This window comes from Mollisia scopiformis (assembly GCF_001500285.1).
Source record: "Mollisia scopiformis unplaced genomic scaffold LY89scaffold_5, whole genome shotgun sequence".
NCBI classification, from domain to species: domain Eukaryota; kingdom Fungi; phylum Ascomycota; class Leotiomycetes; order Helotiales; family Mollisiaceae; genus Mollisia; species Mollisia scopiformis.
The window spans coordinates 1,602,290-1,630,066 of NW_017263585.1; the positions used below are offsets into that span (position 1 = coordinate 1,602,290).

At 46.6% G+C, this 27,777-nt stretch overlaps 11 protein-coding genes across 11 annotated transcripts; 3 read left to right on the forward strand and 8 right to left on the reverse strand.

The window, feature by feature from the left end:
* Nucleotides 1-964: 964 nt before the first annotated feature.
* Nucleotides 965-1,522, reverse strand: LY89DRAFT_730219 (uncharacterized protein; the record flags this gene model as incomplete). The annotated part of the gene is made up of 2 exons (XM_018219453.1): nt 965-1,336; nt 1,391-1,522. 2 exons carry the CDS (start codon nt 1,520-1,522, stop codon nt 965-967), a joined length of 504 nt encoding a protein of 167 aa, XP_018075795.1.
* A 581-nt stretch (nt 1,523-2,103) lies between these two features.
* LY89DRAFT_665870 (uncharacterized protein) lies at nt 2,104-2,754 on the reverse strand (the record flags this gene model as incomplete). Its single annotated transcript, XM_018212876.1, has 3 exons — nt 2,104-2,109; nt 2,192-2,569; nt 2,620-2,754. 3 exons carry the CDS (start codon nt 2,752-2,754, stop codon nt 2,104-2,106), a joined length of 519 nt encoding a protein of 172 aa, XP_018075796.1.
* A 1,331-nt stretch (nt 2,755-4,085) lies between these two features.
* Nucleotides 4,086-5,001, forward strand: LY89DRAFT_665871 (uncharacterized protein; the record flags this gene model as incomplete). Its single annotated transcript, XM_018212877.1, has 2 exons — nt 4,086-4,657; nt 4,890-5,001. 2 exons carry the CDS (start codon nt 4,086-4,088, stop codon nt 4,999-5,001), a joined length of 684 nt encoding a protein of 227 aa, XP_018075797.1.
* Nucleotides 5,002-6,634: 1,633 nt separating this feature from the next.
* Nucleotides 6,635-9,486, reverse strand: LY89DRAFT_770828 (uncharacterized protein; the record flags this gene model as incomplete). The annotated part of the gene is made up of 5 exons (XM_018221869.1): nt 6,635-6,865; nt 7,106-7,132; nt 7,184-7,533; nt 7,584-8,586; nt 8,641-9,486. 5 exons carry the CDS (start codon nt 9,484-9,486, stop codon nt 6,635-6,637), a joined length of 2,457 nt encoding a protein of 818 aa, XP_018075798.1.
* A 1,056-nt stretch (nt 9,487-10,542) lies between these two features.
* On the reverse strand, nt 10,543-12,742 carry LY89DRAFT_705173 (FAD/NAD(P)-binding domain-containing protein). Its single transcript, XM_018217434.1, has 8 exons — nt 12,493-12,742; nt 11,951-12,441; nt 11,570-11,903; nt 11,342-11,521; nt 11,194-11,291; nt 10,988-11,143; nt 10,661-10,937; nt 10,543-10,613 (listed from the first exon to the last, which is right to left on the reverse strand). The coding sequence occupies exons 1-7, from the start codon at nt 12,644-12,646 to the stop codon at nt 10,734-10,736; spliced, it is 1,617 nt and encodes a 538-aa protein (XP_018075799.1). The 5' UTR covers nt 12,647-12,742; the 3' UTR covers nt 10,543-10,613; nt 10,661-10,733.
* Nucleotides 12,743-13,517: 775 nt separating this feature from the next.
* LY89DRAFT_770830 (uncharacterized protein) lies at nt 13,518-14,577 on the reverse strand (the record flags this gene model as incomplete). Its single annotated transcript, XM_018221870.1, has 3 exons — nt 13,518-14,060; nt 14,111-14,231; nt 14,285-14,577. 3 exons carry the CDS (start codon nt 14,575-14,577, stop codon nt 13,518-13,520), a joined length of 957 nt encoding a protein of 318 aa, XP_018075800.1.
* A 1,342-nt stretch (nt 14,578-15,919) lies between these two features.
* Nucleotides 15,920-17,660, forward strand: LY89DRAFT_770832 (MFS general substrate transporter; the record flags this gene model as incomplete). Its single annotated transcript, XM_018221871.1, has 3 exons — nt 15,920-15,961; nt 16,019-17,463; nt 17,516-17,660. 3 exons carry the CDS (start codon nt 15,920-15,922, stop codon nt 17,658-17,660), a joined length of 1,632 nt encoding a protein of 543 aa, XP_018075801.1.
* A 361-nt stretch (nt 17,661-18,021) lies between these two features.
* On the forward strand, nt 18,022-19,145 carry LY89DRAFT_639431 (uncharacterized protein; the record flags this gene model as incomplete). The annotated part of the gene is made up of 2 exons (XM_018211620.1): nt 18,022-18,487; nt 18,551-19,145. The coding sequence occupies exons 1-2, from the start codon at nt 18,105-18,107 to the stop codon at nt 19,143-19,145; spliced, it is 978 nt and encodes a 325-aa protein (XP_018075802.1). The 5' UTR covers nt 18,022-18,104.
* Nucleotides 19,146-20,663: 1,518 nt separating this feature from the next.
* LY89DRAFT_730227 (uncharacterized protein) lies at nt 20,664-21,065 on the reverse strand (the record flags this gene model as incomplete). The annotated part of the gene is made up of 1 exon (XM_018219454.1): nt 20,664-21,065. The coding sequence occupies one exon, from the start codon at nt 21,063-21,065 to the stop codon at nt 20,664-20,666; it is 402 nt and encodes a 133-aa protein (XP_018075803.1).
* An 846-nt stretch (nt 21,066-21,911) lies between these two features.
* On the reverse strand, nt 21,912-23,898 carry LY89DRAFT_639433 (FACT complex subunit pob-3; the record flags this gene model as incomplete). Its single annotated transcript, XM_018211621.1, has 4 exons — nt 21,912-22,601; nt 22,647-23,018; nt 23,065-23,579; nt 23,635-23,898. 4 exons carry the CDS (start codon nt 23,896-23,898, stop codon nt 22,040-22,042), a joined length of 1,713 nt encoding a protein of 570 aa, XP_018075804.1. The 3' UTR covers nt 21,912-22,039.
* A 1,304-nt stretch (nt 23,899-25,202) lies between these two features.
* Nucleotides 25,203-27,127, reverse strand: LY89DRAFT_434972 (uncharacterized protein). The gene is made up of 4 exons (XM_018207501.1): nt 26,803-27,127; nt 26,680-26,754; nt 25,612-26,631; nt 25,203-25,564 (listed from the first exon to the last, which is right to left on the reverse strand). The coding sequence occupies exons 1-4, from the start codon at nt 26,995-26,997 to the stop codon at nt 25,310-25,312; spliced, it is 1,545 nt and encodes a 514-aa protein (XP_018075805.1). The 5' UTR covers nt 26,998-27,127; the 3' UTR covers nt 25,203-25,309.
* Between the last annotated feature and the right edge of the window lie 650 nt (nt 27,128-27,777).

Consider the following 27,777-nt stretch of genomic DNA (forward strand, 5'->3'; position numbering starts at 1 on the left):
ACAAAAATTGAATCCACAAACAATGACACAGGGGCCGTAGATCACACAAGCATTTCGGATAACCTGTTACGGCTTCGGTCGCGTCAGTGGGTCGGCAGTGGATACGGACGTGCCCAGTGGAGCATGCCGAGACTTTGTTCCATAGTTGACCGGTCCGAGATTCACGGATCAAAGGAGCTTGGAGTGCAAGTAGGTAGGTAAACGGAGAGAATATGACAGAGAGCAAAAGGTTCTCTTCATGTCGAACTCCAATAAACCATGATGACGATAGAAGAAGCTCTTTAGCATACTTGTATCTCACCTACTCGAGTACGTTCTAGTGGATCCCAGATGGTGCCACATTGCTTGGCGGCGGTAAGCTCACGTGCTCGCTAACCCTTTTTACGTTTCGCTTTAGGAGGATGGCCCCTGGATTTGTTTTCGCGAGGCCGAATGAATTGGAGAACAATTGCGGACCCCTTGGAGAGAAGGATGCATCATAATTTCTGGGTGGTTGGTGCTTCCATCGAACGTGTGGTCACTTGAGCCCAGATTTAGATGAGGTTAAATACAAAATTAGCTCCACGATCCGGCCCCAAACTCTTTGCGCACAACCACATCAAATTCAAAAACATTGTTTGAAAATATGAACAGGGCCGGTGTGAGTACATGAGGATTTGAAAGATGAGATTGCTGGGCCCTTGTTCGAACGTCCGACCCTCAACTTACCAAATATAAAATTGAGCTAACTTTCTACAAAATCCCCTGAGTTATACAATTAAATTGGTTCCAGTGAAACCATCATTTAACTTTGAGTGATATCTTTCGAATATTGAGATAACGAAAGTGCAAGATTGAGAGCCGCCATGCCCAGTTGAAGAGCAGGATGTCTTGCAAGATGGGGAAGAACAAATTCTATTGGTATACGTGAAGAAAGTTCTCAGGACATCCAGCCCTTTGAAACCTCTAGTCCTCTCTCAACTGCTCACTCAGTATCGAGTGCTATGTTGAGTTCTTCCTGAATGGGGAGAAATATGCACCTCAGTATGAGGAGCATTGAACAGAGCATGTATATAGATATCATGACGAGGACAAAGTAATAGGGCTTGAAAGACCCCCCAGTTGAATCCTTCATTCTTTCCTCGAAGTCCTTCGAGTTTCGTGAAACTGGGAGCAATGGAGTCTTCTCCGTTTCTAAACTTTCCTCAAGTTCATCATTCCGTAAGGCGCGCTTGATGGCTCTGAAATAAAACCACAGCATATCAATCGTAGTAATTGCAGCTGTCGGGTACAATACCCAATAGTCCATGAACCTCTTGTATTCTTTGTTCTCTTGGATACTGTTTGAAATCGGATACTAGAGTAGATTAATAGGGTTATTGAACTAGGTGAGATGACTAGGTGTACGTACCAAAACAACACAGATCATGAGCGGCAAAGGTATGACGTATGAATAAACCTCGGACCAGCGGATGTGTTTGGAAGCTCGATAGTCTTCTCTCTCGGGCTCCGGTTGTTGGAGAAACGTGGACTCCGACGCCATTTTGATGTGATAGTAGGATTGATAAATTGAGTCTCTGTTGCGATATGATTGTGAGTTGGAAAGGACTGCGGGAAAAAGAAAAGCTTTCAAACAAAAAGGCTTAGTCCAAAAGACAATACAGAACTAATGCAGAAGTGATGGGCTAATATGCTACCCACAGTTCAACAAGAAATGGAAGACTGCGGACCCGCTTAGTAGTGCTGAATCCAAATCCGAAGCCATGATGGCATCGTATGAATCATCCAATTTTTGGGAAAACCCAAGCTCTGGACAAAAACTGGTTATGCTTGACAACATGGATCACATTCATTTGTATAAACCTTTCTGGGACATTCGTGTGATCACTTGAGCGTAGGTTCAGATAAGGTCGAATGGAAATTTAGCTTCGCGAACCAGGCCCAAACTACTCACGCACAAATCATTGAGCCAAAAAATATTATTTCGAGATTCGAAAAATGCTGGGTCACAACTCATGAGCGCAACAGGGAGGTGTAAGTTGTTATTAGATATTTGGCATCAATGGACGTAGAAGCAAACAGCAGAGAGAGAGGTGTGCGCTTTTGCCTATCTGTTATTGGACATCACACCTGTTCAATGATGTTGGACAATTGGCGTACAGAGGTGGAATGATCGAGAGAAACCTTTCCATTTGTTCGACCAATTGCTTACATTTACACAACACAGTTTTCCAGCCATCTTCGTCAGGTGGATCAATGAGTGCTGTATCTCTTGTCCGGAATTGCAAAGCTGGTTATGACTAGGATGATGAAACCAACCATTGGCTACGTTCTTGTACGGATTTTGGAACCACTTTGCTGGAAGCTTCTCCTCAAGTTCTTCTCCAAGAAAGGTGTTTGGTGGCAGCAATGGTGTTTTTTCGATGGCGAATGTAGGAAGCCCTTCGAGTTCTTGCTGAACTTCTTTTTCGACTTCTTTTTGGACTATGAAAACTCTTCTGAGGCTTACCACACCCGTGGCGAATGTGAATAACCATCCCAAACCTACAATCCACCAATCGTTTACACTGTCAGGTGCAAAGGTCCAGTTCTTCTACATGGTATTAGAACAACTGATGCTGCGAAGCCAGGCATACTCACATATATGTCTTGACCACATAGTATGGTCGATCCTACGATCATCAAGATGGGGACGAGAACTTCCGAGTCATATTCCTGTACCAAACGATTGTGAACACGACGGTCAATGATCTTCTTGATGTTAAGATCGGACATTGTAAAGCTCTCTTTTGATGTTGAGGGCTCAGAGTGGGCGGGACGTCAGATCAGTGAAATACTAAAGTTTCGAAAGATGTTGTTCGGGTACAATCGAGGTGAAATATGGTAGCGGTCTTCTAGAAGGACGAGCTTACCTAGGTAGCTCCACAACCTTTCTCTTATCACGTGACTGTTCATACTCTCTAGTTTGAAGAAATGTTTCTCTGATGATCAATCACAATGTTTTCTAGCTGATAGGAGAGTGATGGATTGTTCCTTGGGTTATGGGACATTGAATGCTGCTACCCTGTGAAATGTGACCTTTTGCCGCGTCAGCAGACTTTTGTTCTCATAAGTCCGTCCCCAGGAGCTGGACATTGCCTGGCTTCAGAACAGCTCCACAAGAGGCCCAATGTTTAATTCGGCTTGTCCTTGCTTCTGCGTCTTATCTTCGTTTGCCAACTTCTCTGTGTCCTTGATGAAAAAAGCTCAGCCAGGGCAGCTTTCATGGGAATGAACCTGCGATCATCCCACGGCCATAAAATCCCATCACCCAGTGACTCCACAAGACGACATCATAGACACTAGAATGTCCCAATACAGAGTGGGATATTATGAGGTGCTCATCGCAGTGGTGGGATTATCTACTTTGGATCAGCGAGGATTCGAAAGTTTCTAAGAGAAGACTTTACAATGAGGGGTTACATATTCTACAACGAAGCTAATACCTCTTCTGTGGACGGTGTAAATATACTGATACCAGACACACAATTCTTGAAGACTGATTTTAAGACGGTCCATAGCAGGATGGTGGCTCGCACAGGAGAACTCGAGCTTTTTGCGGACTCTTAGCCAGGAGTTGACTCCGACTCCGACTTGAAACATGAATTGACAATTAAACCGAGGGGTACGAGAATAATACTTACTTCATGTTTAGGAGACATAACTTTCGACAAAGTAGCGAGCACTTGCAGAGTATATACGATCGAGGAGCATGACGAAGCGTTGTGAAGCGCGCATCACCACTAGGACAGGAGGTGAGTTGCACTAAACCACAGCAGTCACTAAAACTTATATTAGCCAAAACAGCACCGATAACGAAATAATCTCTTAAACAATCAATCTCATTTACCAAGAGATGGATCATGGCTGATAGAACGAGTCTTTGGTCAATGGATTTCTTGGAGATAGTCTCGCACCAGGCTACGTCATTGTTGACGATCATGTAAATAAAGGCGACGCGAGACGCGTTACCTGCCTCTGAATACCAACTACTTCCGACTTTCTTCGAAATTGCCTGCCTGAACTATATCAACAAGGAAACAGCACTTCTTCACCACTTCATTAGAATGCCAAAAGCCTCTCGTCGCTCATCTGGCGCAGCGAGCGTCTCTCGCGCAGAGCCATACCCCGCGATCAAGCCTGGCGACAAACCATCTACTACATCTGCAGCGAAAAGCACGAAGAGAACATCCTCCCAGAAAGCCTCAACTTCCTCGAAAGCCAGCGATTCGAAAGTACTCACTGAAAAGTCGCCCAACAAGCTCAATGTCCCCACTTTACAGACTCCGCCAAACAACAACTCTTTCCTCGATGTAACCCTCGACACCGACGCTATTTACGACACTTGCTCCACCGTACGTCAGATAATCAACGCTCTACTTGGCAAAGACAACAAAAATCCCAAGAATCTGAATCCTGCCGACGTCGACAAGGATGGGAACCCGAAGCCCTTCACCAAAGCCTCTTTCTGCCGAGCTGTTGGCTCCAGACCAGACATGTTGCGGCGTTTCATGGCTGCAAAAAAGATGATGGGTGGTGCGGAGAGTGCGATATATCCACCTGCTTATAAGTTTTTCGAGAATAAGAGAGTGTGGGAGGGTGCGAAGAAGACGAAGACAAGAGAGAAGGTTGAGAGCGAGTGAGTGCTTTCTTAAATCTTGAGTGTTAGTCCGGAATGGCTCTGATTTGGAATTGAATAGCCGTCCGAATGGGCTCGCGCTGTGTGATCCAAAATACATGAGAATCTTTGTTCGTAAGGGAGAGAATCCAAGGGATTTTCTCGATGAATATGGACAATAGTTGTCTCTTTCTGTTGGTAGCGCATTTTCCATACTCTCTTTGAACGTTCAAGATCTCTGATTAATCTCCAGTCGTCCACATGGTCTCCCTCTTCGCGAACCTCAGAGTTACAAGAATCGCAGGAAGATCAAGCCTGTCCGTGGCAGCAGACTGGAGGATTTCTTGGATGAGTATGGGCAATGATCGAAGAGCTTCGTCCACTCTGTGTACTAAGTATATTGTACGATAATCTCTTTCTTATTGCTGCGAAGAATGAAGGCTTTATATCACTCCAACTCAGCGGATATGAGTTCGTGGTGCACTTTCGATTGCAGATCTACTGGGGGAGGCCTTCGTCGCTGCTCTGAACGTGAACGAGCTGCTCACTTGTGACGATTAGTTCGTCATTGCTGTGGTCTGTGGACACAACTCGTCGTTGTTGTTTTGGTTTGCAGTTGCGATCATGACGATTGCGATAATTATCGCTGCGATGTTGATGAGGATTGAGGTTCCTAGAGCGAAGTTGTAACATTTTGAGCGTCGCTTCTGTTTTTCTATTTGTGACTCTGGATTGGAAGCTTTAGAGCTATGACTCCCTGAAGAGTTATATCGTGAGAGATTCAAGTTCGATCCGTCTGACGCTGGAGGTTCGAAGTTGTTCTGGATAAATGAATCGAGGTCAAGTTGCGAAAGTCGGGAAAGCTTCAAGGCTACTGTGCGGGACGACGGTCCGTTGACGAAGAAGAATGGGCCAATGTCGGGGATTGATTGTTACAAGTATTGAGATTGCCGCCGTTGTTGAGTTGCATGCCATTGTCAGAAAATGACATGTTCTTTTGAGAGACTTCGCCCTGGCCTCTCTGTCTGAATCTTGCCAAATATCATCATCAGGCTTTGAAAGATATTTTATGCCATACTTTCAAATTATGATGAATAAATCAACAGAGTAAAGATCCACTCTGCATATCGCTGAAAAGCGAAGAGGAATTTGATGAGAATAATTCCTATTGGTTCAACGAAAGGCACGTGACTCTCAATTGTTGTTGAATAAACAGCTGCGGGAATCAAGGCGATGACACTAATCTTGCTTCAAAGATCTTATTCTGTTGCAGCCTTGTGCTTGTAACGGTCAATCGCTTCTCAGAGCTTGCCGACGTGTCGAAGCTTCTCATCCCGCATCAGCAGGACGTGGCTGCGCCTTTTCCAGTTGAAGTTGTCTCGAACAGATATGGAACATCAAGCATCTGCAGGACACCGAACATAAATGTTCAATGGTGAGAACCTCACCAATATCGATAAGAGCAACACGTACGACGGTTCAACCTCTCATGGTAGAAGTTTTCAATTGAATGCCAACTGGGGAAGCTCCGGAGTTTATCAACATCGGGGCGCAGTTGCGAAAGGAAGGTCACTTCAGATCAATGGCAATCTCAGATCTGGAGTCAAGGAATGAGACCTGAGAGATTGGTCTGGAAAATGAAAGTTTCGGTGAGTGGTCAGAAAAGAGGTCCAATTATTGCAAAAGCTGCAGACATTATTAAACATTATTGGTCAGCCGCCCAAATCTCTACCCTAAGATTTCCAAATTAAGCATTACTTTCAACAATTATTACTCTCCACGCAATCTGCGTCCACGTGACTCAATAGAGCCTCCAAGAAGCGGAAGGCATCTGCATCCAGCTAATAAACTCGACAGAACGAAGTCCACCAACACCAGCAACAAAATAAGAAAGCCCAACACGAGAAGCCCTGAAAGGTTTGGAGTCTGACCAGATGCTCTTCGAATCTAAGTTCTTGCCTTAGCCATACCTGCGCTTTTTGGACACTTGCAACCTCATTACAGCTTCTGCGCTTCCTCTTCTGCTTCTCTCCACTTCTTTTCTTCTGCCTCAATTCTCTCCTCCTCCGCCATTACTCTTTTTATGTCCTCCTCCAATGCTTTCTCCTCTTCCTCCAGAGCCTTTTGCTCCGCTTTCTCTTCTTCCTTCTTCGCTTTTTCATCTGCTTTCCTCCTCCCCTTGAACCAATTATCGCACTGTTTCTTATGAGAAGGCTTCACCCAAATCGTCTGAGGCAACCTATGCCAGCTTCACTGTCTATCGAAGACGGTATGATTCAACGTGTTGTCACAAAAGGCTAAGTTAGCTTCAAGTTCCGTCATGTTGTTGGTCGCATCTATAACAAGACTACAATCTTGATCCAACTCGGTATGTACTCTGCGTTGATTAATGACCCATGAATCGCCTTTCATATCTTGCATTTCTGGAAGGCGAATCCCATTCGCGCAAAAAGTTCGGTATGAGCTCACTGCAGACATATTTCTCTCGGCGATGAGCTTGGTAACCAGTCAGCAGAGAGCGTTAATGCATGGAAGAATGTTCCTTACCCGAGGAATGATATCCACGAAGAGTTGGTTCGGATGCTTGGTTCCTGATATCCCTTCAACTGCTGCATGAATCTTAGAACCAGGTGCGAGGTTCATCTCTTTCATGAAATTAACGCTCTCGATTGCGCGCCAGTCTCCGCATATTAATGGGAATTGCAGATAAGAGGGATCCTTCGAGAGGTAGCTTTTCCATAGCGGATTCATGTCGTGAAGATGCAGATGGTCGCTCACACAAGTCGGAAGGTGAAAGGTTGGTCCAGACAAATCACCAGATGCCCAATCCACCTTTCCGACGTTGTTCTTGAATTTCTTGTAGAATGCCCAAGCTTCGTGAAGAAGATCCTTGATGACTAGATGATAGGTCTTCGTCTTCCACGTCTCAATTGAGTCAATGCCGGACATGATTCCGACGTGATCCTGATAATCAGTGGTATGAAACCATCGGCTCGCTGTGCAGAAAGTGTTGGATCGGCCTCAGGCTCTGGGCAAATTTGAGACTTCCGATAGCTGTTCCACCAACTGGGTTTTCCTTTTCTAGGGACCTCGTTGCATTGTTGCTGCGCATCTTTGACGTGCATGCACGTCATATAAGTATTGTCCTCGCTCATAATTGTGCCGATAAAGTGTTTCATGAGTCGATGTGTTAGCTGCTCTTCTTGTGAGACTGCAGTAGAAAGGTTTTCGGTAGAATGGCTTCCAGTAGAATTGGTAGGTGCTTCGTGAAACCAGTCGTGCATAGCAAAATCAATGGCCATCGCGGACGGCATACCAGGTTGAGGAATCCAACCCCTGGACATCCTGGCGTCTAAGTTCTGAATCTGCTGTCTGTCCTTTTGGAAGAAGTCGGAAATGATTTCGTTCATTGCGTGAGCATTCCTGCCGTTCAAATCTTTCTGGTCACCTCCCAAGTACGAGCACAGAGGATCAGTACCCATGCCTGGATCAAGATGCGAGCTCTCATTATCTGCTGACGAGCTCGAATTTCCTGCAGTCAAAGGTGAAGTCTTTCTGGTCGCATCCGTTGCTAAAGTAGTTGCTATACTTTTGAACTCGTTTTGCAAGATTCCAAAATAGTCGAACTTAGCTGCGTCAAGAGAGCTATCTCGCATAGTTTTCTTAAGCACACCGTCTACCATCTTGGGCCCAGTATTGTCGAATGTCTTGCCTGATATGAGATTGACAGAAGCAAAACACTCAAGCAAACTGCCCTCTGCTGTGAGAGCAGTTGACAATGAACTGGCAGCACCACCTGCCATAGCCGCAGCGACCTGTATTCCAAGGTCGAGCAATTTGTGAAAGGCGCCGCACATTGCGATCATATCCTGGCTGACTTGCTTGGTGAAAGTTTTGATCATGTCATGTGCATGGCCCAGAAAGTACGACTCGGCGACTGCGAAAGCTTCCTAGACAGGCAATCAGCTAGAGTAAGAGAAATAAATCAAGGAATTTTATCTTACCAATTCTGCCCTTCTTCTATTATGCATCATCGACATCCTCCTGGTGTGGAAGTATACCCGTTGTGCCAAACGCCGATTCTCTCGACCCGGCCACAACTTAATAATATCATTCCTACTGGGTACACTCATGCACCATGTCACGGTTTGGTCGCATTGGAAATCGGCGTCTTTGTGGAAGAGGCGAGCGAAAAATTTGGACTCTTCATCCTCCTTCCACCGCGGGTCAGTCTGGTAATGCATCGTGAATGCAGCGTACCACGTGTCGACGCCAGATTTTCTGACATTCTCCGCCGTGAACTCAAACGCATCAACGTCTGGGATGTCGTTCAGCTCTTCACTGGAATTGGTGATCTGTAAGAATGGGGGAATCACGGTATTCCAGTCGATCGTTGTTAGATTGGTGGAAGTATTGAAGGTACCGTCACGTGCTTTCAATGCGGCGTGGGGAGGAGAATGATCATTTTGGAGTTCTGAGGTCGAATCGACAGTACTTGGTGCAGATGCTTGCAATTCCGAGTTGTGTCGAGCTTCTGGAGTAAGAAAGTCGTCGGTGCCGGGAGCAGTTTGAGGCGAGGAGGTGGGTGAAGAATCCAATGGGGACTCTGGGATTGGAGACTCAACACCAGAGACAGCTGCCGGAGAGGGAAAGCTTTCAATAGCGTCTTGCGATTCTGGCGTGAATTTTAAAGGGTTGTCTCCTGTGTTTTCATTCGCAGATGCCACAAAATTGGGTATATAGCCTTGAGGCAAGCTCCCAGTATCTCCGTCCTCAAATGCGACTGGTTTGGCAAATGAGGTCGACAGAAGATGGAGCCCGAGGGCTAGGCCGTACTTCCATCTAGCCATAATGTTGGAGAGGACCGAACAAGGATAATGGAGGAGTAAACTTCTGTTCAGAGAACGAATCCTATTTATCTGACAGGAAAGACTGAAGGCGTCATGTTTCTGAGATCTAATGGAAGATGCACCAGGTGCTCCCATCCTGTGGACAAGACTGAAGTATATACTTTGTAAACAATCATCAGGTCATCCCAAGAGTTTCTAGGTGATGCAATTTGCAAACCGAATCACACAGTGGCATCTAGCTCTCCATATCGAGTCCGCCGGGCGACCTGAGGCTATTGTCACCTTCCTGAATAAGGACCCAAAGACGAAGACGACTAAAGTCCACATAGGTAGGGTCTGGAAGTAGAATGATCAAAAGGATTGCAACAAAGAAAATGGAATAATGTTCAGATTGCATCTCCGCAGCTACCAACTAGACTCAGTTCGTACTAGCCAGAGATAGTGATGTCGCCGGCGTTGAGAATCTGGGGCTATACTCTATAGTACCCGCTCAGCTTAGTTCGGAGATAAGAACAAAAGGTATGACCGTGTAATAGACTGTTTCGTCATGGCTATTATTCTTTCTACAGCAGCTCATGGCTGCAATCTCTAGCAATCCTCTTCCAACACGAATACAATGTGCGGCATTCTTACAGGCATTTTTTTGGAAGTGCGAGCATACGACAATGCAAGGATCTCCAATTGCAACATCGCAAGCCAAGTAAAGAAGATGATATCTTGTCTTTGTTCGCACGCACCGATCATGTAAGACAATGACCGAAAGACGACTCAAATGCTGCGCCGACCCGGTCAGCATATATGCCGCTACTCCAACCCAGCGGTCCAGACCACGCGCTGAAGTCTGAACTAACCAGAATGACAGCACTAGCTCTCGTCAACTGTTCGGAATTTGAGCCTCATTCTGCTTCATGACGCCGCGTACCACGAATGGTGCCCATCTTTGAGGGTGTATGATGCATTGAAAAGGGAACGTTCAGAGCTTCCGTGGTCGATGAGAATAGCTACACATCCAACTAACCTCGGCTGTACATGAACTTCGGCGGAAATTCATCAATTACTTCAATGTCTTACACATATATCAACTACAAGCACTCTTGCAAGTTCTAGCTTGTTTTCACGACAATGATCTGCCCTTGAATTAGCAGAGATGTGACGAATGTAGCAATCAACTTACATGCTTCGATCCATCCCCTTCTTGACTTCCTGGAGTCCACTCTCTGAGTATCTCGGTATAATGCCGCCTGTATCTACAACAGCTTGAAAGTGTCGTAATGGGTGCTGGCTACCGCATTGCATGATTTCCGAAAGTCTACCGCCGATCCGCTGTAACGAGCTATGATCCTCTTCTGCTTTCCAGCCAGATTTTTGTTGACGCCCGTCAACCAAGAATCAACTTCGTTGCTGAGCAATCCCTGCCCAAGATCGTGGACATGATTAGTCCATTCGACAATCTAGTTTGTTCAGAATACTAGCCGTTGTGAGATGCTTGGGTTGAACTTACTCCTTGCTCTTTGGCTTCAATGTAGGTAATATCGTGATTTCTCAAGTACTCGATGCAATCAGAGATCCACCCCACGGCATACTCGATGCTTCGTGGAATATTTCCATATGCTTGATGTGGTCCAATGGACATGAACATGTTTGGAAAGTGTTGCACCTGGTAGAAGTCAGTATAATTTCATCACACCACGAAGGAATTAAAATCACCGTGAGTCCCAAGTAAGTTCTGGGGCCTTCTTTCCATTCATCTAGTAAAGCATGGTTGTCAATTCCACGAAAATCAATGGCATCAAAAGCACCAGTGACTGAATGCTACGTTAGCCGAATATCAGAGTATTTATCATGTGATTCTTACTAGCAGAAAATCCTGTCGCATAGATAATCATGTCCAGCTTGAAATCCTCCCGGGAAGTCTTGAGGCCATCTTCTGTGATGCACTCAATGGGTGTCTCAAGAAGGTCTACAAGGTGGACATTCGGTTGATTGTATGCTTCATAATAGAACGTCTCCATTGGCACACGTCGAAGTCCGAATCCTGTGAATGTCAGCATCATTTCGTTATTCTTCGAGGCACTTGGCCCACCATAAGTTTTCGGAATGAGTTTCTCCGCCGTTGCTGGATCTTTCACACGTTGTCTAATCTTCTTCGCAACAAACTCGCTAACCAGAGCGTTTGCTTTCCGATCAACAAGTGTCTCTTTGTAGTTTGAGACCCAGAAACCGAAGCCTGGCTGGGCGTACATGTATTCCCAGAAAGCCTCTCTTTCTTCTGGAGTAGCATCCCATATCGAATCGTTGATTCCTTCATGCATGAAGCTAAGCCGTGTGCCGTCTATTTTCTTGAGTAGTTCGGGATAACCTTTTCGAATCGTCTCCCACTCCTCCTCGCCTATTTTCGCGTTATGAAGTGGGATTGCCTTTCAGAGTAAGCGATTACTCTTGAGATTTATCAATGGATACCCACCCAGTTTGGTGTCCGCTGAAATACCGTCAGATTTTTAACTGTCTTCGCAATCTCCGGAATAATCTGAATAGCAGTTGCTCCAACACCTATTATTCCAACATTCTTGCCCTCGAAATTGGCAACGTCCTTGGGCCAGCGTGAAGTGTGAAACGCTTGGCCTTTGAAATCTCGCACTCCTGGAATATTTGGCAATGTCGGATTGCTCAAAAGACCGATACCTGTGATGAGAAACCGCGAGGTGTATTCGTGTCCATCTTGGTCTATCAACTTCCAACAACGAGCCTCTGACTCCCAGTTCGCCTTTATGACGGAGGTGTTGAACTGCATATCTTTCCATAATTGATACTTGTCACAAATGAATCTTATATACTTTTCGGTTTCCTCTTGCGGCGCGAAGTGCTCTGACCATTTCCATTCGTCAAGAAGCTCTTGAGAAAAGAAAAATCCATATGAGTAGGACTCGCAGTCAAATCGAGCACCTGGGTATCTATCTAAATGTCATTAGAATCCAAAAGTCAAACAATAGCAGTCAAGACGCCTACTCCAGTACCAGGTGCCTCCGACTGATGAACCTGCTTCCAAAACTTTGACTTTCACACCCAGCTTGCGCATTCTATAGCACGCATAACATCCAGATAAGCCTGCCCCGATAACGAGGACTTCATAATCTGGCTGTTGGCCTCCAATGGAACCCATGATCAAATAGCAATATGTCTCTGGTTGCGTCTTTAGCTGCGTATGGGTAGCTGCGTATGGGTAAGAGATATTCAATTAACAAAGCACAGGACGGATGTGGTTGCTTGTGCTCAATGGAATGACAGATTGAAGTGAACTCTTTCCAAGGCCCATGCTTGTGCGACTCTGCATACCCACGTGAAAATCATAGTCCAGACGGTTCCACGGAATTGGTTCGCGGAATTGCTCCATTGCTAGTTCTGGCCGTTGCGGGGTAACGCAGCGGGAATAAGATAGCAAAGAAGATTGTCCAGCCCCCCACAAGCTTTAATTCAGTGCCCAGAATCCTAGATTCGGAATTTACCACCTCTAGAAGCATTAAGAAAGTTTATTTGATCGACTTGTCGTCATCAATCTCATCTAATAACGCAAGCTAGATTAGTGACTTCCAAGTCCCATCTCTTGTGCGGGGTAACCGGGAAAAAAGATCGCCATCGGAATCAATTCGAGTAACTGCATTTACTGCATTTTACTGTTTGACATAAGTTTGCCGATAATACGAGTGTCTGTCTAGTTGGCAGGAAAAGAAAGGCCTTACAAGTGGTGAGGAAACAGTAACCGATAGAAGACGAGCGGAGCTCCGGAAGCTTATTGAGTGCTCGGGGCGGTGGTTTCGGTTTCTATATGCCTTTGATCTTGCGTTTACTTGGAACTAGAGAGTATATTTTCAAATGCAGATTGCAAGCTGATTTTCTGCTTGCGGATTCCAAGTTCAACACCGCTGTCAACAGAGCACTGAAAATTGAGAATAATGTGCATAAAAGGCGTCCATCCAAATTTTCGAGAAACTGCATTCATGAGTAAGGTATATGCTTGAAGACGGGCAATCCATCTATTCTGTCTCTTCATCGTCCCAAAAGACAAAAGCACGAAGCTCAATACTAGTCCTTGGATCAGAGTGGTCATCTTGTCCCTTCAACGGGAACGAAGAATGAACAGCACACCTCGCACGACCATCCTTTTTCGAGTCGAAAATCTTGAATACCCACGCCTCCTCTGGTGTCATATCGCTTGCATAATACCACTTTTGACTTGGATTGTGAGCCATGTTCGTAACCTCGTACACTGCTGATCTTTCCCCATTGGACGAATACTCTGCTACCTTCTTTTTGTGAGGCAGGTTCTTTGACACATTGCCATATTCACCTGCTCCTGGAGGCGGCAAGTTTGCAATGACCGTGCGAAAATCATTCTCGTCGATGGAGCGGTAGTCACAGAAAGCCAATGGGTCTTTCTTGACTGGCTTGTTGATGGGCTGCCATACATTCATGATGGCCCAGCGCTTTTTCAACCTTCGCTCTACTTCTTCTTCTGGTAAATTGAGATACATGATCTGTTCTGCACCACGATATGACTGATCAACGTGGACAAATCGCTGTGCAATATTAGTCAAGACTTCATCAATTTACAATATACTAGACTTACAGCAGGGTTGTTCTTCGTCACGAAATCCGTATCCGACTTGACTTTGGCATCTTCTTGTGCTTCGGCGAACGTGGACTTACGGCACATGTGCGAGACGATGTGCACCTCCGATGCGCCAGACCTATGCAATGTGAGCATTGGCACTTCATGCTTCCTAGGTTGGTAAACACTTACACTTTCTTGATCAATTCTTTGCATTCAGGATAATAGACCTTCTCAATTTCTTCGTTACTCCCGAAGTCCTTCACCCCAGTTTTGTGCTCAACCAACTCAAATCCAGCGTTATTGACATTGAAGTCTTCACGAATGGAACGCATATCGTTGATGGTGACATCATGAAGCACATGCTTTCTGCGCTTCTCAAATGCAGTACCCGGATATGTCTGTATGATACCACCATCTTTCACTTCCAGATAGAAGAACATTGTCGTCGGTTCAGACGGTAAGGTCATAGTGGCGGAAGGCATGGTGATTAGAGTACAAGATTCGTCTTTGTGTGAATGAAAATTAGGAACAACAATTGAAGTTATAGTATCGATAATCAACTTTGGCTGCAGACGTTGGAGACCACAAAATGATATATGCTATCCAAGGTTCCGTCACTCTCGATGTGGGAATTCCAATGACAGGAGTGGAGAAAGCCTGATCATGGAGAGCGGAAATTAGATCCAGCTAGTATCACTTTGACAGATTTATTACCCATGCGCTTGTTGACGGCGAGTCCCATCTACGGAGACCCGGCACAATGTACTCTCGTAGGTAAGCACGTCTCGATCGTAAAAGAGCCAAGCGGACAAATGGAAGAAGCAGCTCGAACATCTCCGCGGATCAGTACTTCCTCAAGTACGTACCTAAGAGGATAGTAGTGGTTGCAACGGACGTGTTTTTGTGACCATAATCAACTCATTGGGCATCGGCTCCTAGACGATCTGTGAGGTTTTGTACTAAAACTTCTCGGAGGTTGTAGGCAGCACAAGAGGAGAGCGATCGGCCCCTAGCACTCCACTAGAATGGAAATACCCCAGATTCCCCGCATGACAGTACGTAAACTAGATCTGTGAAGATGCACTAATTCTCATCTTGATCCCCCGCATCTGGAGATAGCATGATGTTGGACTGAAGATAAGGCATACTGCGACTATCACAGCCAGCCTCCCAAACTTAGCGATTTGCGTATTCATACGCTAGCCCCAGAAATGGAATGGATCCAAATACGAGGACAAGGAAATTGCCAATGATGTCGGCTCTGCAGACAAAGAAGTACCTGTCTTTCTCAATAGGAAGTCCAACCACTCTACGGAGTTAGGAAAAGCACGAGAATTGAGTTTGCTCTATGTAGGGCTAAAGATGGCCTCGGGAATAATTCCGCCTATACTCTCCTCATTGTAAATATGCAGGACTTTAGTTATCTGGTCTTTGAATCGGCTATCTTTGGTGTGTTCTGGTTTACATTTGAGTTTGTAGCTCATCCTGTCAACCACTGGTACTACCAACTCCGTGGTTCTGGTTCCCAGGTTCCTAGAATCCCCGCATATGCATGCATCTGGATTGACCGATCCCTCATTCTCATAATCATTCTCTATCTCACCAACAGTCGCTTGAATTAAATCTGTTCTCCCATTTCACTTTCCCAGCAATCGGAAGATTTTAGCCATGCAGAACAACAAAGATAGTGGTATTGAACATGAACATCGCGAACACACGAACGACCAATCATCTCCTTCATACACGAGCAGCCAAAATTCCGATCAAAATCACAATGACGTCGAGAAGAGAGCCAGGACAACTGCACTTGGCGGCGGTGCTGTAATGCGAGAGGATGACCATGTGACTGCGAAGACCTGGGCTGTCGTTATCGTAAGTTTCCGTTCCATCATAAAATTAGAGAGAAACTGATCTGTTGCATAGGTTCTTGCGGCATCGTACGGCATCTCGTTCTTCCCTGTTCCATTCTTCAGCACAATCCAAAATGATATAGCTGCTGAGCTCGGGTCAACAGTAGCTCAGGGTACGTGGTTCACCTCCGTGTACAGCTTGGGCGGTACCATTGCCTTCATGCTTTGCGGAGCGAATAGCGACTTATTCGGACGTCGAGCATTTATCTTGCTTGGCAATGTCCTTATGCTGATCGGCTCCATTCTTGGAGGGACCTCGCACTCACTTGGTCAAAGCATTGCGGCTCATGTATTCCTGGGCTTTGGCGGAGGTAATTGTCAAATAGCAGCTTTTGCGCTGCCAGAATTACTGCCAAACAAGTGGAGACACATTGGTGTCGTTATTGCAGACGCAGGAATCTACTTCGACGTTATTGTAGGGCCTGTTGTATCACGAATTGCGTATAAGCACGGTGCGTGGAGATGGGGATATTGGGGCATAACTATCGCCCAAGGCATATCGCTCTTGATCCTCGTCTTTTTCTACTTTCCACCCAAACATCCAAGAGGAATACCGTGGGGACAAGCGCTTCGAGATCTCGACTATGTTGGCATGGTCAGCTTTACCGCTGCCGCGGCTATGGTACTTTGCGGGATTGTCTACGTGCAGCTTATTCCCTCAAATTCGCCAACAGTCATCGCCCTACTTGTGGTGGGCTTTGCCGCTCTCATCTTCTTCGGGGCATGGGAAACCTTTGCAAAACCAAAAGAAGCACTGGCACCGACACGGTTATTTACCGCAAACAAGGGTCGCAGACTTTCTGCTCCTTTCATTTGCGGCTTCGTTGTCACCATGTTCTACTACTCCAATAACATCACATGGCCTACCATGCTCGGAGTTTACTTCACAAGCGCAACCACTCCACCTCACATCGTCTACTGGCTTGCCACCGTACAAGGCTTCGGCGTCTTCACTGGCGCTATGCTTTTGTCATTACTTGGGGGAACAATAAAATTTTGGAAATGGCAGATGACGGTATCGATCACAATCATGACTTTCTTCGGCGCTATGTTGGCCTACGTTACGCCTGAAAAAGAGAGCACAGGCATTGCCTTTGCCTTCCTCTCATCTATGGGCTACGGATACGCTCAATACTTGTCCATTGCGTACATTCAACTTGGCGCAGACCAGACCGAACTTGGGATTGCCGGAGGACTTGCCGGTGTCGCTAGGTATGCAGGTGGTGCTGTTGCTGTCACTTTGTTCGAAACCATCTTGGATACGGTACAAAGCAGCTGGACACGCACGCACGTTATCGCTGCTGCAGAAGCTGCAGGTGCTTCTCTTGGAACAGCCAAGGCTGTGCTCACTGCGCTTCCTCTTGGGACAGCCGCTCTGGAGAAGGTACCAGGCTTGACAACCGCTATTGCGGAAGCCGCCGGTGCAGCGTTCGTAGGAAGCTACGTTGAAGGCGTGAAGTGAGTCATTCTTCTCTTACAAAATGATAGTTTCACTAATGAAATGTATCAGGAAAGTCGCTTTTGCGTCATTGGGATTTGGTGGCCTCGCTATCATTGCATCCTTCTTCCTTGAAGATGTCGGGCCAAAGATGAACAATCAAATTGAAGTCTTCCTTGAGAACGATGTTAATGCGGAGAAAAACACATACCATTAAAGAAGGCTTTGATTATTGTTCGTTACTCATTGAAATTTACATCTGAAGCACAAAGCAGATACTTGACATTGGGCTTCAAAGTCGTTGTAATACATCTCGATCCGCAATGTGACAGTGAGACCTGCATGTATCTCCAGAGCCCTTGGCAATGTGAAGTTTCTGAACTTCCTATCAACCACTTTGAGGGGCAAAAGAGGGGAACTGAGACTAGTGGGACTAAACTCTGAGCCAAAAAAGGGGCGCTCGCTAAATGGGACTCCACGCAACCCCGCGTCTCACAAAATCCGAGAACCTAGCCCCCCCAATTTTATCGGTCTTGATGACGTACCAAGAACAATTAATAGATAGCTATGCAGTTTTGCAACTGCACTTGGACAGCCCCGGTCATACATATACTGCCATCGGGTCAATAAACTGCGAGAGCATAATCATTCACTATTCGCAATGACTTACAAATTCGACCCGGACTATCAAGCCTGCGCCCGGCAAACCTTTGAAGAACTTGGCTTCCCACCAGACCGACCAACTCCTCGTTTTCCAAAAGGAGATGTCAAAGCGCGAAGAGAAGGAGCAAGCTTCGCCAAAGTGATTCTTGCACTTGAACCTGAAGTCCCTGGCATCGTGAAGACGAGATATACAGCTCTAGCAAAAGATGGTTATGAAGTCCCCATCTTTGCTTACCGAACAGAGACGGAGCAAAAAAGTGCAACTTTGCAGCCGGCTGCGCTGTATCTTCATGGCGGCGGTATGATATTTGGCTCGTCGGAGGTATTTGAACAAGCTACCAAGTCAGATGTAGCTGCTACTAGCGTTGCACATTTCAGCGTGTAAGTTAATGTAGCCTTCTGCAACCTTAATTCCAGAATGTCTCTTAACAGGCGTGTACAAAGGGATTATCGCGTAGCACCAGAGGCTCGCCATCCAACTCCGGTTGAGGACTGCTATGCTGCACTCGTCTGGCTTCATTCGCAAGCCAAAGATCTAGGGATTGATAACTCACGTATTGCCGTCGTTGGTCTCAGCGCAGGAGGTGGATTGGCTGCTGCTGTCTCCCTCATGGCCCGCGATCGTGGTCTGAATCCACCCATCGCAAAGCAAATCCTACAGTGCCCCATGCTTGACGACCGCAACATAAAACCGGACGAGGCATTGGCACCATTTATGACTTGGTCATGGGATGACAACTGGACAGGGTGGAATGCTTTGCTCGAAGGGAAAGCTGGGTCTAGTTCAATTTCTGCATATGCAGCTCCCGCTCGGGCTGAGAATCTCGGTGGGCTACCGGCAACATACATTGATGTAGGCACTTTAGATATTTTCGCCAAGGAAGACGAGGATTTTGCATTGCGTTTGAAGAAAGCTGGAGCGGAAGTCGAGTGGCATTTGTATCAAGGTGTGCCACACGGGTTTGAATTCCGAGGACGACAATCAAAGATCATGCATAAGGCGCAGTCAAATAGACGAGCAGCTGTTCAAAACATTTAGAATAAAAGAACGGCAAACAATGCCAAGTAAGCAAGTAATTGACAACAAGCAATTTCGACAACAAAATATAAGACTCTCCTTGTGGTAAAGTCAAGTTCGCAGCTCCTTCGCCTACGTCACTTGTTGCACACCGGCTTCAGAAAGAAGAGGCCATACTAAGGCCCATATAGAATACATAATTCTACTCTTTGTGCCTCATAGCCAAAAGGAGGTATATAACCACACTAGCGTGATCATAGCCCTGTTCACGAAAAGTGAATCTACCTTCTCCACAGCCTTGTCCCTGAGCCTCGTAGCCTTACCACAACCGACACATATAGATTCTAATAAGCAAAAATTTGTCACCAACCCGGTGGTGTGGGAGGCAGCTTAGAAGGCCCACACAGTGACATCAATCTCACCGGGTTGCCATCCTAACGACAACAATCGAAGACTTAACACGCCATTCCCTCCGCCACCGCGAACAAGCTACGCGCTTGGGCGCCCGGGCACACAGTTACTACGGTGCTGTGTGCCCGGGCGTTTTGTTTCTTGTTTACATTGAGGTACTGGTTTTTTCCCTTACTTTTGCTTTTATTTTTTTGGTGTTGTGTTGAATGCTTTTGGTAAGCGAGAAAACATACTTGCGATTTTGTATCTACGAGTCACATGTTTTCACTTCTGCGATCAGATACTTTCGAAGACGTGATAATTAAATGGAAGTAAAGGCATGCTAAGATGTTTGGTAAACATGTGCCAGGTCTATGTGAGGCAGATACACGTGAATATACTTCGCTTCGACTTTTAAATGATTGGGTCCCTGAAATGCTTGGCCGAGATATGGCCTCGAGCGAAAATCAACGTGCAGGAGCTGCAGGCTATAGTGAGAGAGGTTGTGGTACAGACACCGCGAGACCAGATCGTGGTGTCGTCTGGGAAGATTCCTCAGCGAGAGGCTGTTCGGATTTCGCATTCATGTTTTATGGAGAACTGGGCGTTTTGCCTTCCTCGAATGGTATTGATGCTTTCTCGGCTACTGACGTTCAAGTTGATCTGCTGAGATGGTTTGACTATTCGTAACAATGAATATGAGAGTTTTATTCTAGACCTGATTCAGATTTGCGGCGGTAATACCATTTTGGGAATCGAGCCCAGAGAAGTTCTTCATCTCTGAAGGCCTTTGCGTTCTTGATGTATCTGAGTAGAGATAAGGCATTGCAGAAGAATAGTTGCTAGCTCTCCCATTAAGTTGTCGAATCCGTATTGATGCCAATACGCTCTTGCTGTCAGGCAACACAACTGTGAGCGCTGATGGCGCTATATGCGCCAGACGCGATATACTTTATTACTCGGTCACATGTTAAACTACAACGACGCTCATAGACATCAAAAATCCAATTCCAATTAAGATTATACTACAGACATGCTCTCACTCAAGCACATAACAAGACCCCATCTCAAAGCCTCCAACCCCCTTGCCATCCAAACCCATCCTCCACCCTCCTCCCAACCATCAACACACCACCCTGCCACCCTCACCTACCCCCTAAAAGCCCTCCCCTTCTTACTAGGAAAAAGATCCGTAAACCCAAACTGACAGTCCCCAGCATCATCACACCCATTATTCGGCACGTTATACGTAAACGCATTCGTCGGATCCGTATACGTAGCCGCAATGCCCTCATCGACCGAATTCCACGTATAACTCAGCGCGTATCCATCATTGCAAGGGATGGTCCCCGAGGTGGGGAGGAGAGAGCCGGTGTACGAGCCCTGGCAGGTTGGAGCGTCGCCGACGTTGCCGTTTTGGACTTCCAGGGTGACGGTTACGGCGTCAGAGGAGGTACTGGAGGAGCCGGTGATGGCGAAGATACCGTCGGCCAGGGCGGAGGAGAGGAGGGTTAGGGTTGTGAGGAAGGTGATCGTTGTTGAGAACTTCATTTTGATGTCTTTTTGAGCTTGAATTTTGAAATGTGAGACGGAGAATGAGAATTGAGGTTTATGTCTTGCTGGTGTATTTTGTGTGTTGCTTGTCTGAAACTTCCTCGAGCTGGAAAAGTGCCATACTTATACCTTTCTCCTCAAGCCTTCCACTAGGTCATCTGCTCACCTCAACTCGAACCTGCAGATCTCGTAATCCTCCTCCTCTACACAAACAAGCTACAAAAAAGCACGGTTAGCTTACCAAGAACACAGCATCGTATATGACTCAATCCCAAATCCAAACCCTCCCCAAACTATCCACCATTGCGAGCGAAACTAATACCGTACGTCAATTCCCGGCACTTGAAGCCTCGTGACTTTCCCCGCCAAGAGACTTATCGTCACTCTTGCTCATCGGATCTTACGATCCTGATCCGAATGAACCGTATCAGGTCAGCAGGAACGAAGGCGCAATTGCAAGGCTGGTGGTTGATAAATATAGATACGAGGCTGTCGATCTGCCGCGTGTGGAGTCTAGCGTATCAACCTCATCCTTACGCATGATTGGCTACCCATCAAAAATGTCCGCGTGGTCGATTCATTTGGAAGAGACGATCAAGTGTGGATGGTGAAGTGTAACATGAATGAGAGGACACGACGTGCAAGATGGAGATCCTACAGCGGAAGCAAAAAGGAAAATTTGAAAGCAGGTAAAGCAGATGAAGGAAGAGGCAGGAAGCACAAGTGTATGGGAACTACTACACCACTGCGCCTCTGCATTGGAGGAGAAGCATCTCTTGCAACCACTTGGGCATTGAATTGAGCCACACAACAAGAACAAACAGAAGGGGGCCAGCATCGAATGCATCTATTATCATAGGCCAAATATGGCTGTAATCAAGTATCGAATTCCATGCCGTTAGGAGGTCCACCAGCCAAACGCCATGAATGCAGCTTTTCTTTTCCCACCAATATCGTCACATATGTCCACCTCAGCCAGTCTTCGCTTTCTTCTTTGGCCTCTCTTCTTCTTTATCGCTGCCACCTTCCTCATCATCACTTCCGCTACTCTCATGAGCTGAGTCGTATTCTTCCGCAACATCACTGTCGCTGTCCGTCTTGAAGTCCTCATCCACCGACTCATCGTCTTCATCAGCACTGCCTCTATCTGCTCTTGCAGCCACGACCTCCTCATCACTCGATGCCATGTCGGGATCTCTCAATGCAGCAGCAAGTAAAGCAGAGCTATCCTCGTCCATCTCGTTCTTGACTCTGAGACCTTTGACCTTGAAGAAGGCCTCCAGCGGCTTTTGCTCTTCACGGTTAATATTCGAGAACTGAGTTTCGAAATTGCTGTCTTTCAGTTGGATTGTAATGTCGAATGTTCGTGATGCAGAGACAGCGCCACCGACACGAGAGAGCACGATGGATTTGATGTTGTCATATGGAGTGAATGTTGCAGGCTTAGGGACGAACATGAAGGCTTTCTCCAGGCAGTAAAGGAATCCTTCACTAGCCTTGATGGAGCACTTAATACCAAACTGTCCGTGATGGCTACAGACATTAACAGGCTATCAATAATTATAGTGATGAACTTACCTCAAGAAGTCTTTGGCTGGCGCGTTGACTTTCTTACCAGTCAATCCACGGAAGACTTGTGTCACAACTTCATGCAAAGGTTGCTCATAGTGAGGCAACAACTTTCCATTGTACTTGTCCTTCATCAACTCATCGGTCATGTTCAAGTCAATCGTAACCTCTTCATCCTTCTTAAATTGCATGACCAAGAATGGATATCTGGTCTGGCCTTGTCGAAGAGGGGGGTCGAGACCAATACAGATCATGAAGTGTAACTCGTCAGGTTTTGGCAGAATCATAAACTTCTTCAAGACATCGTACTGAATCTTATAGTCGTAGGTCTTGCCTCGTAATCTGAAGGAGTTCTCGTACATGTCAATATCAAAACGTCCTCTGCTTCTTGTTAGCACCCATTCAAGCACCAAAACGAACTACACACCTTGGGGTGAGATGTAGGACATCCAAGAAAGTGGCAAATGTATCGCCAGCAACCTCTCCAATTTCCGCCTTCTCCATCAGGGTATCATAGAAGAGATTGGCAGCGTTCTGCTCCTCCTCTGCTTCTTCAGCATCACTAGGCGCATCTTCGCCCTCCAAAGCCTCTTTCTTTGTAGTGACACCTGGTATGTAAAATCGCATCTCCACCAACTGATCTTTGCCAGCACCAGCCTTCTTTCCCTTCCCTCGTGCACCACCAAGTGAACCATTGGTACCAGTATCATCACCATTTGCCGGCAGTGCAAACTCGAGCGCAACCTCATTTTTGCCTGCCAGATTGGTATTCGAGATCTCGGAATATGGGATTTCGAAAGCCGGTCGGTTCTGGACATTGAAAGCCAATTCCGCCTTACCAAATTCGCCTTTTCCCCAATTCCATCCCCTCAAAGCGTGTTCCTTGTGTTCGAGATTCGTGCTGTACCAATTCTTGAAGACCTTTTGCATGCGCTCGAAGTCCTATCCCATCACATCAGCTCCATTTCACGTTCAAAATTGTATAGACCGAGCTCACCTCTTGTTGGAAGCCATCAAGCTGTACCACGCCCGAGTGCCGCAGAAGGATCTTCACCTCGAAGCCTTTCGAGGCTCGACTCCATTGTGCAGCACCAATCTCAACAGCGTTCAAGGTGAAGGTATCGCCACCACCACTAGGCTTCCATCCAAAACCCGTTTCCGCAAAGCGACATTTTCCAGATTCCTTCGAGAGGTCGAGGTAGATGTTATCAAAGCTTTCCCTGGTGAGAGAAACGACAACGTTAGCTTGAAGTGGCTCCATTGTGAGATTGCTTTGTAGTTGCGTTGAAGTTGGAAAAATGTTTTAAAGAGAGGAAGCGAGCTTACATTGCCATATTTTATAGATCGTTTGTCTAGCTGGGTGCTTGCAGAGGGAAAGACGCCGGTTGAGACAGGTGAACGGGTGCTTGCCTCTGTCGCGTAGAGTGCTTGAGGATCGCGACTGCACGCGATTTAGTGGAGTCACGTGAGTAGCATTGGAGCTCACCTGGGTTCTTCATTTTCCGAAGTCATTTTCGTCTGGCTGTATGGTTTAATCCCTTGAATTTTATGTGTTACTTATTACTTAACATCCTATTGTCACAGAAACTATGGATTAATAGAACTCCTCTAGCATCTCAACTCCCACCACAATTTACAACCACAAAGTTCCCTACACACCACATGCACCCAGCCTCTCCTCCTCCTGTCATCCCATCTCCTCAGAGACTCACCAATTCTCGCCAATATCCCAACTTCTAAAAGTCGGAAAAGAATGAAAACAAAAAAGAGTAAAGACACGTCTACTTGCAATAACCACACAGGTGATGTGATGATTGCATTGGTATCGACTATCCACACAGTGGAGGATAGGATAATGCATAACTCACTATATAATGCCATGTAGCTAGATTTTGAAGTATATAGAGATATTCGATGTCCCGGATTTCCTCCCGTCTAAGTGCTCAGAGTGGGAGGGATTTGAAGTTAGCCAAAAGCCATATCTCTAAATAGAACAATAGACCGTAAGTGCGCTGATATCAAAGAGACAAACCGAGTTTGGAGGAGCATATGTTTGACTGTCTGTCAATTACTTTAGCATAATTACAGATTTTCAACCCCTTCACCGTCACCCTATCCCTCTAGCAAATCTCCTATCCTCTCCATTTCACGCTTCCCAAACCCAGATGACCACCCACCAGAGCCACCAGATAATTATCCATCTAATCGGTCCCCATATCCCATCCTGCCTCCGTACTTCAGAGCTAAAGCATCCATGAAAAGCATGCTATGCACCTCACTAGACTATCATACCACAAAATAAAAGGAGAAAAGAATCGAAGATGTTCCATGCTAAGTGGTGAAAGCAAAGCAGTAGAATTTTGAGAACGTTTCAAGAAGAAACATCCATTCGCAAAAGTAGCATCGCACCGCATTGCACCCGTTTTTGAAAATGCAAACACGCGGAAAGCAGAGGGCATCAGGCATAAGACGTGGGTAGAACGATTTTGCTGAACTTTTGTTTTCGCGAGTTAAAGGGAGGAAGCCTAGAATGCATGGTGAAGAGGAAGGTGTAGAGTACAGTTTCTTGGAATCGTGAAGGAAGATCGAACTCCAAGTATGGTACAGCGTCGATTTCGTAAAGTTTGTCATGGCGGGATGTCGACGACCGGGTCTGGGTAAATGTAGGTAAATCATGCGTTTGTAGGTTGTCCGGTGCCTCGACCTCGAGGAGCGCCTTGACCACCCCGACCGCGTTGTGGGAATCCTCCTCGGCCTCGTTGATTGTTAAGCCCTCCACGTCCGGTGGAGTATCCGTTGCCTCCATATGCTCCTGCCTTTGGTCGGCGAGGCTCAACATAGATAGACTCTCCGGAGACTTGGTGGGGATTGGCAGCAGCCGCAGCTTGGTAGCCCTCAGGAGTAGCAAATTCGACGAAGGCACAGTTCTACTATTGTCAATTTGGGGCAGAGAAAACGAGAGAGAAATACTGACCTTGGCTCGGTTGATGTCAAAGTAGATCAACTGACCATAAGTTGCCAAAGCACCACGTAGCTCTTCGGTCTGCACCTTGTCGGTAACATTTCGAACATATCCCATTGTACCCTCCTTCTCAGGTGGGCTTGAGATAGACTGTGGTCTGTTTTGTCGCTTCGTGTGGTCACTACCAGCAGTTTGCCACCCGGAGCCTGGAGTGACGTTCTCCTTCTCATTTGGAGTACTGGGGGCTTGTGGAGTTGAAGTAGGCTTAGCGGCTTGAGAAGTCGGTGGAGCAGCGCGAGTCTGCGCAGGTGGTGTAGCAGTCTTTGGGGCGACAACAGGGATAGCAGGCTTGGGAGCAGCACCAACAGCGGCAGCGGCACGACCAGCCCAGCTGAGAGGTTTAGCTGGAGCGGCAGGTTGAGGAGTTGGGACCTTTGTGGCAGATGGAGCACGGGTGACCGCAGGGCTTGGGAGAGGATCCTTGGGCTTCTCTGGTTCCTTGATCTCTTCCTCGACCTCCTTAGCAGCAACTTCTGGCTCTGGGATGCTTTCGACCTCAGTAGAAGCGACTGGTTCCTCCTCAGCTTCTTCAGTGCCATTTGTAGCTGGAGTCTCCTCGACAGTTTCTGGCTCTGCCTCAACAGTTTCCTCCAACTTCTTATCAATAACCTCAGCATCCAAAGCTGGGACGGCTGGGACAACGGGATCCTCAGTAGAGGGTTGAGCCTTTGGCATTTCAACGTCCTCAACCAATGCGGTTGTAGCAGCGGCAGAGTCCTCTTGAGCATTCTCAACTGGCTCATCCTCACCCTCCTCGTTGATGTATCGGAAGATGTCGTTGAGAACGAAGTAACCAGTGGGCTGTTGGGCAAGGACAAAGGTCTGGACAAACTTCTTCAGATCGGCAGACTTGTTTGATGTCTCTCCGATAACTTGGATGACGATGTTGTCGTACGAAGCTTGGGAATCGACATTGGAGACGCGGACTTTGCAATCTTGGAAGTCGAGTTGTTTGATACGTTCTTGGATAGCCTGCCATTATTAGATGTGTTGTCATGCGAAAGGAGAGTTTAGACCTACAGGTCGACCAACTGCGACCGCAGAAACCTCAGCCTCTTGGCCAGAAACGAACTGGGATCGCTTTCCGTAGAAGAGCTATGATGATGTCAGGAACGGTCATATTTGCAGCGCAGACTTTCTTACATGGAGCTTCTCCGGGTTCTTGCTCAGGGTGGTATAATATTGCTCAACAAAGTACCAGCCAACCTCATCCTTTGACAAATCTTGACCACCAGTACTACCGCCGCTGTTGGACTCCGCAGGACCTGACGTCGCAGGGTATGACTCGGGTGTAGCTTTGTATTGCTCCTGCTGAGCGAAGTTGCCATTGGTTGCCATTGCGCTGGTCGATATGCAGGATGAGGAAGACAGAATTGTCAACCTCACGAGACGAGAGTAGAATGGCGGGTGGTTTAGAGGTAGTGAAGGTCGAGACGCGCGAGTGTCTGATGTATCTAGAATCGCCTCGCGGATCGTAGACGGGTAGATAATGCGTTGTTGAGGAGATCGAGTCCTGTCACGGATATCGAACGCGTTCTATGACCGAAGGAGGGAGCTTGGGAGAGAAAGACTCTAAAAAAAATTGAAGAGAATTTCAGTATGCGGAAATACAATAGATTAGAAGGATCTGAAGAGAAGGGCCAAAGAGGAGTTCCAACAGAAGGAGGGAGGATCGAAGTGCGCGGAGGACAGGTTTGCTGTGATGCTGGTGGAAAGTGGAAGACAAATTCTTGTCAATTGGAAGCTTTTCGGCAGGCGCCTTGGCTTTAGCGAGGCAGCAAGGATCGTGGGGTCACGTGCGGGTGGACACGATCAGAGAGGTACTCTTGTGAATGACATTTTCGGGTGATTCCTGGGCATTGTATGAGTAATAATCGAATTGACTATTCTTCCTATTGTATGCGAATCAATGAATCAATCCAGCTAAATTGGTGAGGTACTGTACTGTACTTGTTAACTCCAGCACTTCTCTTTCACATCCTGTATCGCCGAAATGCATCCGGCCGAACTACATGACAATAGAGGTAGGTTATCTTTCCCTAAGTACGGAAAACCCAGCTTTGAGATGACAGTGAAGTATACTAAGTGTGTACATCTACTAAACAGTCTCTTGATATC